Source organism: Mytilus galloprovincialis, chromosome 5 (assembly GCF_965363235.1).
Source record: "Mytilus galloprovincialis chromosome 5, xbMytGall1.hap1.1, whole genome shotgun sequence".
Lineage (NCBI taxonomy): Eukaryota > Metazoa > Mollusca > Bivalvia > Mytilida > Mytilidae > Mytilus > Mytilus galloprovincialis.
Window position 1 is genome coordinate 41160669 of NC_134842.1, and position 12734 is coordinate 41173402.

The following is a 12734-nucleotide window of genomic DNA, read 5'->3' on the forward strand; positions in this document are numbered from 1 at the left end:
AAATGTTCCTTTCTTATGAGGTGCTGGCCAAGTGTTGTTACCTTGTAGCCAAATTTTATCTTTTTATATGATTTCAAAAACCCAAGTATAGCCAGGTGAGCGATACAGGCTCTTAAGAGCCTTTAGTTAATGTATCATTGGTATTCATGTGTGTGTCCTTGGTGTTAGGGACGGATCAAAATAATGCCTTCTCTATTGCCACATTCACACATCCTGAGTAAAAGTTGATCGTAGAAAATGTTTGTTACTGTCAAGTTAAGAATTTGTCAATCTCCACAAATATTTCCTAAGTTGGCTTTCGAATGTTGTAGTTTTGAGCGTTCCTGCTAAAGGTTATTCCAGGGGAAAAAACGTTTGTAATTTCGTATTTGCTACATTTTTTGTAATAATAATCGTCGTTTTCAAAGTGTGCAGTCTTTAACATGTGAAATATGTTTAATGGTGAATAGAGAAAAAAATATTTTGCGATTGTTTCAAATCCAATACAATATTTGTCTGTTGATGAATAGATGACCAGACCTGATAAAAGCATTGTGCATTCAATTCATTTGAAAAATGTTACATTTAACATTGCAAAAAATCGGGAGGTTTGGCATGCCACAAAACCAGGTTCAACTCACCATTTTTTTTTAATGTCCTGAAGCAAGTCTGGTAATTTATCTTTTATTTTTCACCTGCAGGACTGAATCCAGTCAATATGTTTCTACTTTTAAGAATACAGTCAGCAACGATATTGTACCAAGTTTAACTGCCCGATATTGATGAGATATTTGAAAAAAAAAGCTTTCTTGGTTATTGCAAAACGGACATTACACTTTTACAGTAGTAGTACAAAAAATGTGTTCAATGATGTAGAAAGTGTGAATGAAATGAGGTCCAACAACAAGTTTGTTTTTGTGAATATCTAACATACTCCTTTTTTTATTTTATTATATTTACACACAAATATTGAAGTCCAATAACCTGGTATTTTGAGAATATTTGAAAAATATCAAAATCACGTGGACATGCATGCACATTATATGTACAAACATCCTACAAAAGATTAAAGCTGCAGCTCCGAAACTGTATGAGGAGAAAGCCGTCACCGCGTATATACCATGATCTGTTCTATGCAGCCAGTACTAAAACATGACTTTATAAAAATACCTGGCACTTAGAGAATATTTGAAATAAAATCAAAATCCTGTGGACACGCACACCTCTATTATGTGTACAAACATCCTACAAAATATTAAAGCTGAAGCTCACAAGTTGTAAGGGGAGATATCTGGACAGACAGACAGTCGGACGGACGGACAGACAGACAGACGGACGGACGGAAAGAGGCAAATACATATGGCATTCGACATTTGTCGCGAGGTCATAAAAATGATAGGTAAAATAAACTGTACATGTACTTGGTTTTATTAATGCATAATATTACAGTATTATATTACGCACGCGTATCGGCAAATGAGCATCTCCATCACGATATGTTCTTGCTCGAGATCTTTTGTTGTTACAATATAGGCTAGATGCAGCTTTCCAGGTCTTGTGTGTCATTCTGTTTTTAAACTTATCATATAACTTGAAGAGTGCCAGAACATCCACAGCTGCATATTTCAGCATATTTTCACTCAGGGGCCTATCTTTCCATATCTTGGTTGTCATGAGCATAGTTTCCCGTCCCAGTTTTTTCAATCTGAGGAGAGTATCGTCAGTAAGAAAATTTCGAATGCATTTCTCTAGACTTCCCAATATTGTGTATCCATTTCTATAAATCCTGTTACTCAATTCTAGCAGCTGAACATCTAATACTCCGTCCAGGTTTACTTTATGTAGATGAAATAAAGCATCTGCGTCTTCCCGACAGTCGAACATTAATTTTTCAATAGTATTATTTTCGAGTATAGAGCGAAGCCCGTCGTCGAATACGCTGTCTCCTATCTTCAAAACATCAATTAGATAGACCATATCTCTAGTACCTATATTAACCATCGTTACGCATCCAAATCTAGATAAGTCTACTCCTTCACAGTCAAAGGCTATGGTTTTGCCGTCTTTAATATTGTCGTTTAGCTCATTGATAGCAGAACTGAACTTTTCCTTCGTGTCAATATACTTGTAAGAACTTGTTTCGTTTATTCCAACTTGTATTGTCCCGCTTTGTGTTGTTTCTACTGCAGCTTCTCTCTTGTATAAAACATCATCTGCGTTGGAATCGCTAATGTTATGTGCATTGGTGGTTGAACCGTCAGATTGCTGCTGTTGATCTTCGTCGCCATCTGGTTCTGAATTACGTACTTGTATTGACCCGCTTAGGGATTGTTCTCCATCTGATTCCCTCCCAAATAAAACATCTTCTGAGTTATTATCGCTTGTTGTATTTGCATTGTTGGTTGAACCGTCAGATTGCTGATGTTGGTCTCCGTTATCTGGTTCTGAATTATTTACTTGTATTGACCCACTTAGGGATTGTTCTCCATCTGATTCCCTCCCAAATAAAACATCTTCTGAGTTATTATCGCTAGTCGTATTTGCATTGTTGGTTGAACCGTCAGATTGCTGATGTTGGTCTCCGTTATCTGGTTCTGAATTAATTACTTGTATTGACCCACTTAGGGATTGTTCTCCATCTGATTCCCTCCCAAATAAAACATCTTCTGAGTTATTATCGCTTGTTGTATTTGCATTGTTGGTTGAATCGTGTGATTGCTGTTGTTGGTCTCCGTTATCTGGTTCTGAATTAATTTCTTCATCTGTAGAAGTATCGCTATCACTTGTTGGACCGTCGGATTGCTGCTGTTGGTCTTCATTATCTGGTTCAAATTTACGCTTGGTTGCCATTAATATCTATGTTCTGAAAAACGGTAAGTAACTTTTAGAATAAAACCAGTCAACTTAAAATATGAAATAACACTTAATGTTACTAATTTATATTTCGTCTGTTGTATGAATGTACATTTTTAAGCGTATCCTATAATTGTACTTACCTTCGTTGATACAACAAAATGTTTTATTGATATTTTTTTGTGAAAACTACGCGTAAAACATATACACATGAGGTAAAGAAAGGGTACCCTCTTTATTACACTTAATTGACCCAGACTGTGACAGATGAGATCGCATTACGGACGCAAAGCTCATTCTTATTAATATTATAAATACAAAGAACGATACAGTGGTGCAATCAGACTCGACTGTTCGAACAATGACATAAAAAATTATCAGGCGTAAACAAATTCTAAATGACATGCATAAAAAGAAGATGTGTATGGTTAAGTATATTGATAGAACCCAATGCCTCGAATAACATAAATATAAATAATTGTTCTACCTATAATTTTGTTCCTATAGTTCTCTTTTTTAATCTCAGCTTCTATTTCATTTTTAGGACAGTACAGTAGAGAAAATAAACGTGTTGCAAATTAATTTCCTAAATGAGCACTTTTCAGTATAAATCTATAGTTTTGAATAATGCAATGCTTTGTTGGGTTGTTTTTTTTTAAGCCTTTCAAAAATAAGTATTTTGTCTTTTATTATTCATTTGGTGGATTACTTCGAATACACAAATTCAATATATGCATTATAATTTTGTTCCTACCTTGCAATTTAAATATTTCTTCGTAGACCTTCCTTGAATAAAACGAATAAAATGATTTGCAGTTTTCTAAAATTGTATATATGATAAACGCAAGTCTAGGCATTTGATCCTTAAATTCAGTTCAATTCAAAAACGCTATATGATATAGTGCAATTATGGATATATGACTAATTAAAGAACTTATTTGTTTGTTAAAATATATATCTATTATAACAATCACTTTTCAAAGCAATTTGATACCAATGCATATTTACAATTTCGTAAGGTTAATTTGAACTTTGAAAGCGTGTCGACTCGTATACGGGCTTTGAACTTAAACAACCAAACAGACATGAAAGCGATATATGATTAATTTTGAACTCAATTAATTGAGGGTAATGAAATATATAAAACCTTGATAAGTTAGCAATGTAAATGCGCGCCACACTTATTACGGAATAGTCTTATTCTAGTATACGCTCTAGATAAGACACCGTGGAAGCCAACTCACAATTAATGTAACTCATGTGTAAGCACCAAACTAAATAAGTTTATCAAAACCATTCAGACGCTGTTAGCTGATAACAAAAATGGTGATTTGAATTTGTAACTAGTTTTCGTATTTTCTGTCCATAAAAATTACATCCCAGTACTACTAACAAACATAATAATAAATCTATATAAGCTAAATGTCTGGCACATTAATTTCGTTTTAAAGTTAAAGTCTACATTTCAACCAAAATATATAAGAAACGACATGTCGCAACTAACAATTTAGTAAAAATAATTTGTCGATATGTTATAGTGTTTGAAAATAAGCCAAAATCAAATTTAAAATATGACCTTGACCTTTGACCTTGACCTTTGACCTTGACCGAATTTTCATTTTTTTAGACCAAGGATGTCAAATCAAAAGAACATAGGTCTTAATCACTTATGGTTTACCAGTTAGAAATGCAAATCACTTATATCAAATACATAAGGGGAAATAACTCTCATATGGAGTCTCCGGATAGCTTCGGTTAAAATAAAAATCCCAATCCTGAAGATGTAACGAGCAATTTGGTAAAATAAATTTGTCGTCATCTTTTACGGTTGCGAAGGAGTAGTGGCCACAAGAAAAACAGTGTTTTGGGAGATAACTCTTACAAGGTAAAGTATTTTGTTACGCAGTTGTCAATATTTAAAGCGTATCAACTATACGATATCATATTCCAAATATCTAAGCGACATCTTTTGAAACAACAAAACTAAGCAAGAAAAATATTTAGGAGGAAGAAAAATAATAATTAAAAACCAATTGTTCAGAGAACAATTGTAGGTCTTTCCACTAGAAAAGATCTTTTTTGATATTGAAATATTAAAAATCAGTTTAAAATGTTAGTTCCTATGGCTGTATGATGTATTTATATGAATTTAAAGCAAAGGTCAAAATCTAGAACGTCATATTAACCTATGACCTTGACCTCAATTTCAAGTTCACAAACCAAGGACCTTAAATCAAAAGACCCAAGGTCTTTAATATGTTTGGTTTGTTAGTAATATCACTTTACGCGTAATTCTAAATGTAAGATGGGCAAAAACTCCTATTTATTGTCTGCGCACCCTTTCAATCAAAATATACAAGTAAGGACATGTCGCAACTAACAATTTATGAAAAATTATTTGTCGATATGTCATAAGGTATTTGAAAATAAATGAAAATAAGCCAAAATCAAAATTTAGAATATGACCTTGACCTTTGACCTTGACCTCATTTTTATTATTTTCGACCAAGGACCTCAAATCTAAAGACCCTATGTCTTTATCACTTATGGTTTACCATTTAGAAATGCATATCACTTAATTTAAGGGAAAAGGGGGAATAACTCTCATATGGAGTCTCCGTAAAGCTTCGGTCCAAATGAATATCCTAATCCTGAAGATGTAACGAGCAATTTGGTAAAATAAATTTGTCGTAATCTTTAACGGTTGCGAAGGAGTAGTGGCCACAAGAAAAACAGTGTTTGGGGAGATAACTCTTACAACGTAAAGTATTTTGTTACACAGTTGTAAATTTTTAAAGCGTATAAACTATACGATACCATATTCCAAATATCTAAGCGACATCTTTTGAAACATCAATAATACGCAAGAAAAAAAATTAGGCGGAAGAAAAAAAAAAAAAATAATAATAATAATTAAAAACCAATTGTTCAGAGAACAATTGTAGGTCTTTCCACTAGAAAAGATCTTTTTTGATATTGAAATATTAAAAATCAGTTTAAAATGTTAGTTCCTATGGCTGTATGATGTATTTATATGAATTTAAAGCAAAGGTCAAAATCTAGAACGTCATATTAACCTATGACCTTGACCTCAATTTCAAGTTCACAAACCAAGGACCTTAAATCAAAAGACCCAAGGTCTTTAATATGTTTGGTTCATTAGTAATATCACTTTACGCGTAATTCTAAATGTAAGATGGGCAAAAACTCCTATTTATTGTCTGCGCACCCTTTCAATCAAAATATACAAGTAAGAAAAGTCGCAACTAACAATTTATGAAAAATTATTTGTCGATATGTCATAAGGTATTTGAAAATAAATGAAAATAAGCCAAAATCAAAATTTAGAATATGACCTTGACCTTTGACCTTGACCTCATTTTTATTATTTTCGACCAAGGACCCCAAATCTAAAGACCCTATGTCTTTATCACTTATGGTTTACCATTTAGAAATGCATATCACTTAATTTAAGGGAAAAGGGGGAATAACTCTCATATGGAGTCTCCGTAAAGCTTCGGTCCAAATGAATATCCTAATCCTGAAGATGTTACGAGCAATTTGGTAAAATAAATTTGTCGTAATCTTTAACGGTTGCGAAGGAGTAGTGGCCACAAGAAAAACAGTGTTTGGGGAGATAACTCTTACAACATAAAGTATTTTGTTACACAGTTGTAAATTTTTAAAGCGTATAAACTATACGATACCATATTCCAAATATCTAAGCGACATCTTTTGAAACATCAATAATACGCAAGAAAAAAAATTAGGCGGAAGAAAAAAAAAAAAAAAAATAATAATAATAATAATTAAAAACCAATTGTTCAGAGAACAATTGTAGGTCTTTCCACTAGAAAAGATCTTTTTTGATATTGAAATATTAAAAATCAGTTTAAAATGTTAGTTCCTATGGCTGTATGATGTATTTATATGAATTTAAAGCAAAGGTCAAAATCTAGAACGTCTTATTAACCTATGACCTTGACCTCAATTTCAAGTTCACAAACCAAGGACCTTAAATCAAAAGACCCAAGGTCTTTAATATGTTTGGTTTATTAGTAATATCACTTTACGCGTAATTCTAAATGTAAGATGGGCAAAAACTCCTATTTATTGTCTGCGCACCCTTTCAATCAAAATATACATGTCGCAACTAACAATTTATGAAAAATTATTTGTCGATATGTCATAAGGTATTTGAAAATAAATGAAAATAAGCCAAAATCAAAATTTAGAATATGACCTTGACCTTTGACCTTGACCTCATTTTTATTATTTTCGACCAAGGACCCCAAATCTAAAGACCCTATGTCTTTATCACTTATGGTTTACCATTTAGAAATGCATATCACTTAATTTAAGGGAAAAGGGGGAATAACTCTCATATGGAGTCTCCGTAAAGCTTCGGTCCAAATGAATATCCTAATCCTGAAGATGTAACGAGCAATTTGGTAAAATAAATTTGTCGTAATCTTTAATGGTTGCGAAGGAGTAGTGGCCACAAGAAAAACAGTGTTTGGGGAGATAACTCTTACAACGTAAAGTATTTTGTTACACAGTTGTAAATTTTTAAAGCGTATAAACTATACGATACCATATTCCAAATATCTAAGCGACATCTTTTGAAACATCAATAATACGCAAGAAAAAAAATTAGGCGGAAGAAAAAAAAAAAAAAAAAAAATAATAATAATTAAAAACCAATTGTTCAGAGAACAATTGTAGGTCTTTCCACTAGAAAAGATCTTTTTTGATATTGAAATATTAAAAATCAGTTTAAAAAGTTAGTTCCTATGGCTGTATGATGTATTTATATGAATTTAAAGCAAAGGTCAAAATCTAGAACGTCATATTAACCTATGACCTTGACCTCAATTTCAAGTTCACAAACCAAGGACCTTAAATCAAAAGACCCAAGGTCTTTAATATGTTTGGTTTATTAGTAATATCACTTTACGCGTAATTCTAAATGTAAGATGGGCAAAAACTCCTATTTATTGTCTGCGCACCCTTTCAATCAAAATATACAAGTAAGGACATGTCGCAACTAACAATTTATGAAAAATTATTTGTCGATATGTCATAAGGTATTTGAAAATAAATGAAAATAAGCCAAAATCAAAATTTAGAATATGACCTTGACCTTTGACCTTGACCTCATTTTTATTATTTTCGACCAAGGACCCCAAATCTAAAGACCCTATGTCTTTATCACTTATGGTTTACCATTTAGAAATGCATATCACTTAATTTAAGGGAAAAGGGGGAATAACTCTCATATGGAGTCTCCGTAAAGCTTCGGTCCAAATGAATATCCTAATCCTGAAGAAGTAACGAGCAATTTGGTAAAATAAATTTGTCGTAATCTTTAACGGTTGCGAAGGAGTAGTGGCCACAAGAAAAACAGTGTTTGGGGAGATAACTCTTACAACGTAAAGTATTTTGTTACACAGTTGTAAATTTTTAAAGCGTATAAACTATACGATACCATATTCCAAATATCTAAGCGACATCTTTTGAAACATTAATAATACGCAAGAAAAAAAATTAGGCGGAAGAAAAAAAAAAAAAAAAAAAATAATAATAATTAAAAACCAATTGTTCAGAGAACAATTGTAGGTCTTTCCACTAGAAAAGATCTTTTTTGATATTGAAATATTAAAAATCAGTTTAAAATGTTAGTTCCTATGGCTGTATGATGTATTTATATGAATTTAAAGCAAAGGTCAAAATCTAGAACGTCATATTAACCTATGACCTTGACCTCAATTTCAAGTTCACAAACCAAGGACCTTAAATCAAAAGACCCAAGGTCTTTAATATGTTTGGTTTGTTAGTAATATCACTTTACGCGTAATTCTAAATGTAAGATGGGCAAAAACTCCTATTTATTGTCTGCGCACCCTTTCAATCAAAATATACAAGTAAGGACATGTCGCAACTAACAATTTATGAAAAATTATTTGTCGATATGTCATAAGGTATTTGAAAATAAATGAAAATAAGCCAAAATCAAAATTTAGAATATGACCTTGACCTTTGACCTTGACCTCATTTTTATTATTTTCGACCAAGGACCCCAAATCTAAAGACCCTATGTCTTTATCACTTATGGTTTACCATTTAGAAATGCATATCACTTAATTTAAGGGAAAAGGGGGAATAACTCTCATATGGAGTCTCCGTAAAGCTTCGGTCCAAATGAATATCCTAATCCTGAAGATGTAACGAGCAATTTGGTAAAATAAATTTGTCGTAATCTTTAACGGTTGCGAAGGAGTAGTGGCCACAAGAAAAACAGTGTTTGGGGAGATAACTCTTACAACATAAAGTATTTTTTTACACAGTTGTAAATTTTTAAAGCGTATAAACTATACGATACCATATTCCAAATATCTAAGCGACATCTTTTGAAACATCAATAATACGCAAGAAAAAAAATTAGGCGGAAGAAAAAAAAAAAAAAAAATAATAATAATAATAATAATCAGAACAAATTCAATAGGTCTTTCCACGGAAAGGTGGAAAGACCTAATAATCAGAACAAATTCAATAGGTCTTTCCACGGAAAGGTGGAAAGACCTAATAATCAGAACAAATTCAATAGGTCTTTCCACGGAAAGGTGGAAAGACCTAATAATCAGAACAAATTCAATAGGTCTTTCCACGGAAAGGTGGAAAGACCTAATAATCAGAAAAAAAATCAATAGGTCTTTCCACGGAAAGGTGGAAAGACATAATAACTACATATATTATATTATATAAAAATAAATCTGTTTCATGAATATGCAATTACAAATAGTATTGCTTATGTAAACAGTACATGGACATGGCTATTTATACATGATTGGAAGTTATTTGTTTGTCTAATATCCAGTGGCAAATATTTCATGACTATATTCAGTTAAAATACATTCTGATAGCACATTTTATTCATTTTTTATCCAAGTTTCAACCTTAATAAAGTCTATTTTTTATTGAAAAATTACCACTGATTTGACAATGTTACTATCGATGTTATAAACTTAGACTCGCCAATTTGCAAGTGTATTATGAATTTACAATTCGATAGCTCTCAGTTTTTCGTTTTTTTTTTTTTTTTTTAAATTTAAGTTTTCGATCTCTAAGTTCGTTTACAAAATAGATGAATGGAAATGATAAAGTTTTATTATGGTAAATTTATACTTTTTACAGTTTTGACTGCAGCCAAGACCAAAGAGAGCAACCATTTAACTTTAAAAAGCGGGGGTATGTTTCTGAGTCAGAAATATTAATGCGAAAAATTTATTTAGTTTTTTGACGCTATCAATCAATCTTTTTTTTCAAAATTTAACACGATTAGGTATGGGGGAATCTGCATTTAGATTGTTTTTCCATTTGCTTGGCCATAATTTATTTTTCCATCAAATTGGGGATCAGAATATTTTTTTTTTAGGAAAAACCATAACCCCCTTGTAGTTAAATGGTCGTTCACTGTCACGCGAACAGTATTCTCTATGAAGAGAGACTGCACTGCTGGTGACATTTCTTTTTTTTTAGTAGAATGTGTTCCAATCTTCTTTTACCAAAACTTGCGGGTTTTCTGTTTCTTTATATGTATATGGTCATGGTACTTCTTTGATAGTAATACCAGATAGCTGGCATGCTAAAATCTAGCTGTTTCTGTGATATTAGAACGAATAGTTCAAATACCACGTCAACAAATATTCGACGAAGGGGTGTCTAGATTGGGGAGGAGGGGGTCGTTCAGTTTGAAGACCGAGCAGACTTCCAAGGATGCTGACAAAAGTTTTTTTTTTCTTTAGTTAAATAGTTAAATGAAATTTGCCGCATTAAAAATAAAATCATTTTTTCCCTTATTGTAATACATTCATAATGAATATGGTTAATCATAGAATTACAATTATATGTCCATTTATGCTTCAAGATTTTATTATTTTTTATCTTTTCTTTCACTTATTATTTAAATAATAACAAAAACAATTCTTTTTGTGATGAAATCATACAATGTGAAATATCACCGGCTGTGCGACAAATCATCAGTTGAGAAGCCTGTCACGGTATTTTTTCGGCTGATTTTGAGGTACAAGTTATCCAAGCACTTGCATGGCATCCATTTTAAATGCGCAATTAAGAACTTAATAGCGCTCCTTTGTTCAATTAAATTTAATAGTGAGTTAATAGACTATTAACGTTAATTAAATTTTGTCACGGCAACGCAAAAATAGACTATTAACTATAATAGACGTTTGTTCAACCCAGTCCAGAACTGTATCTGGTGACTTATCTCCGGCCATACAGAAGGTTCTATCCTAGGACAAGTTAACAGTCATAATTCAATACGTATACGTATAGGATCCCCAAAAAGTTCGACCGGTTTGAATATCGAGCGAGAGTTGCACTGCAGAATAGGAGAAGTTCAAGGAGGACCGTGCCCAGACAACCAGGAGGGTTTTCGAACATTTAATTTAAATTAGTTTAATAAGAGGGTGTATTTAATATCTAAATGCACAAAAAAATCAGTTATGTTCATGATTGATTTTAACGATACACTTGTTCAAAAATTTCCTAATGGACTCAAGTACTCAGTGTTATCTCCCTTTGTATAGACATACATTTATCTGTTTAATTCTCATGAATACCTCCACGGCCGACACTCGGCTAACCGAGAGATTGGTCGGTTAATCTATATTGAGTATGTGGCTATATCGGCAGTGGGTCTGTTAATCGGGTTGGCTAAAGTCTGTTAATCAGGTGTTATCGAGGAAATCATTGGAAATTCTGCATGTTTCATTGTATAACTTTTTAAATATATGTTTATCATAAAAATTATTCATGTCTAACAAAACAATTCAATGTACTGAATCCAGTGGTGTAATTATTATTTTTCTAGCTTCGATGTACGATCTATAAAATGAAAAGGCGTGTTACTCATCAATAAATTTATACACATTTTACACACACAAAATGTACACAAAAAGACACGTTGGTTGAATTTACTTGCATGCGATATTTTGAACATCGAACAAAGACAGGCATTATGTTTGTCAACCAAATTGATATCATTGTGTGAAAAATCTACACAAAAATCTGTATTTTGATGACATAAATCAATCTTTATTTAAAACCTGGTCTGTTAATGGGTCGGATGTATAAAACCCGGTCTGTTAATTGGTCTGTTAAGAGTTATGAATGGCAATAAAAGTATAATTTTATTGCTGTATGGGGTGTTATCGGATCAAATGGGTAGGCTCAAGACGAGTGGCTAAAATATACGGAAACAACACATGAGCAATGAAACATAATATATACGGAAACACTGACATGAACAATGAATTTAGGCCATGAATATTGAAAACTGATATAAAAAAGTGTAATATTAAAGTATTATTATACATCATGTTAAAATGCCATATTTTGATTGCCTAATACGAAGGTGTTAATTTACTCTATCACATGGCTGAGCGGGTGACAATTTTTTGGAATGTCACCCTCTCGGCTAGACCAATCAAAAATCGACAGTTTAAACGACAATGAATTGAATCTACATCAAGTTATTTTATAGACAATGCTTAAAGTTCTAATTTACTATACAACGAAGCGTGGAACGACTCAAACTTATTTCTTTTACAATTGTTGGAAAAACGTATTTCACTTGTTAATATTTTTACTTTAAAACCTATAAAACATTGTGTGTTATGCTTATTGTTGATATTAAACGCATTCGTTCACCATCGATGGGTTTCAACTGGTGATGTACATTTCATCATGTTCATTGTAATGTATATTTCTCAGCCAGATATGAGGCCTTTTGAAAGGGGTATTTACCCAAAATTTAAATAAAATAAATAACAATAACAAAATAACAACAATTGAAAATATTTTTTTCTTGATAGCAGAGC

The 12734-nt window shown here is 32.1% G+C and overlaps 1 protein-coding gene across 1 annotated transcript; it reads right to left on the bottom strand.

Moving 5' to 3' along the window:
* Positions 1–1315: 1315 nt before the first annotated feature.
* On the bottom strand, positions 1316–2838 carry LOC143074518 (uncharacterized). The gene has a single exon (XM_076249938.1). The coding sequence runs from the start codon at positions 2827–2829 to the stop codon at positions 1423–1425; it is 1407 nt and encodes a 468-aa protein (XP_076106053.1). The 5' UTR covers positions 2830–2838; the 3' UTR covers positions 1316–1422.
* Positions 2839–12734: the final 9896 nt, after the last annotated feature.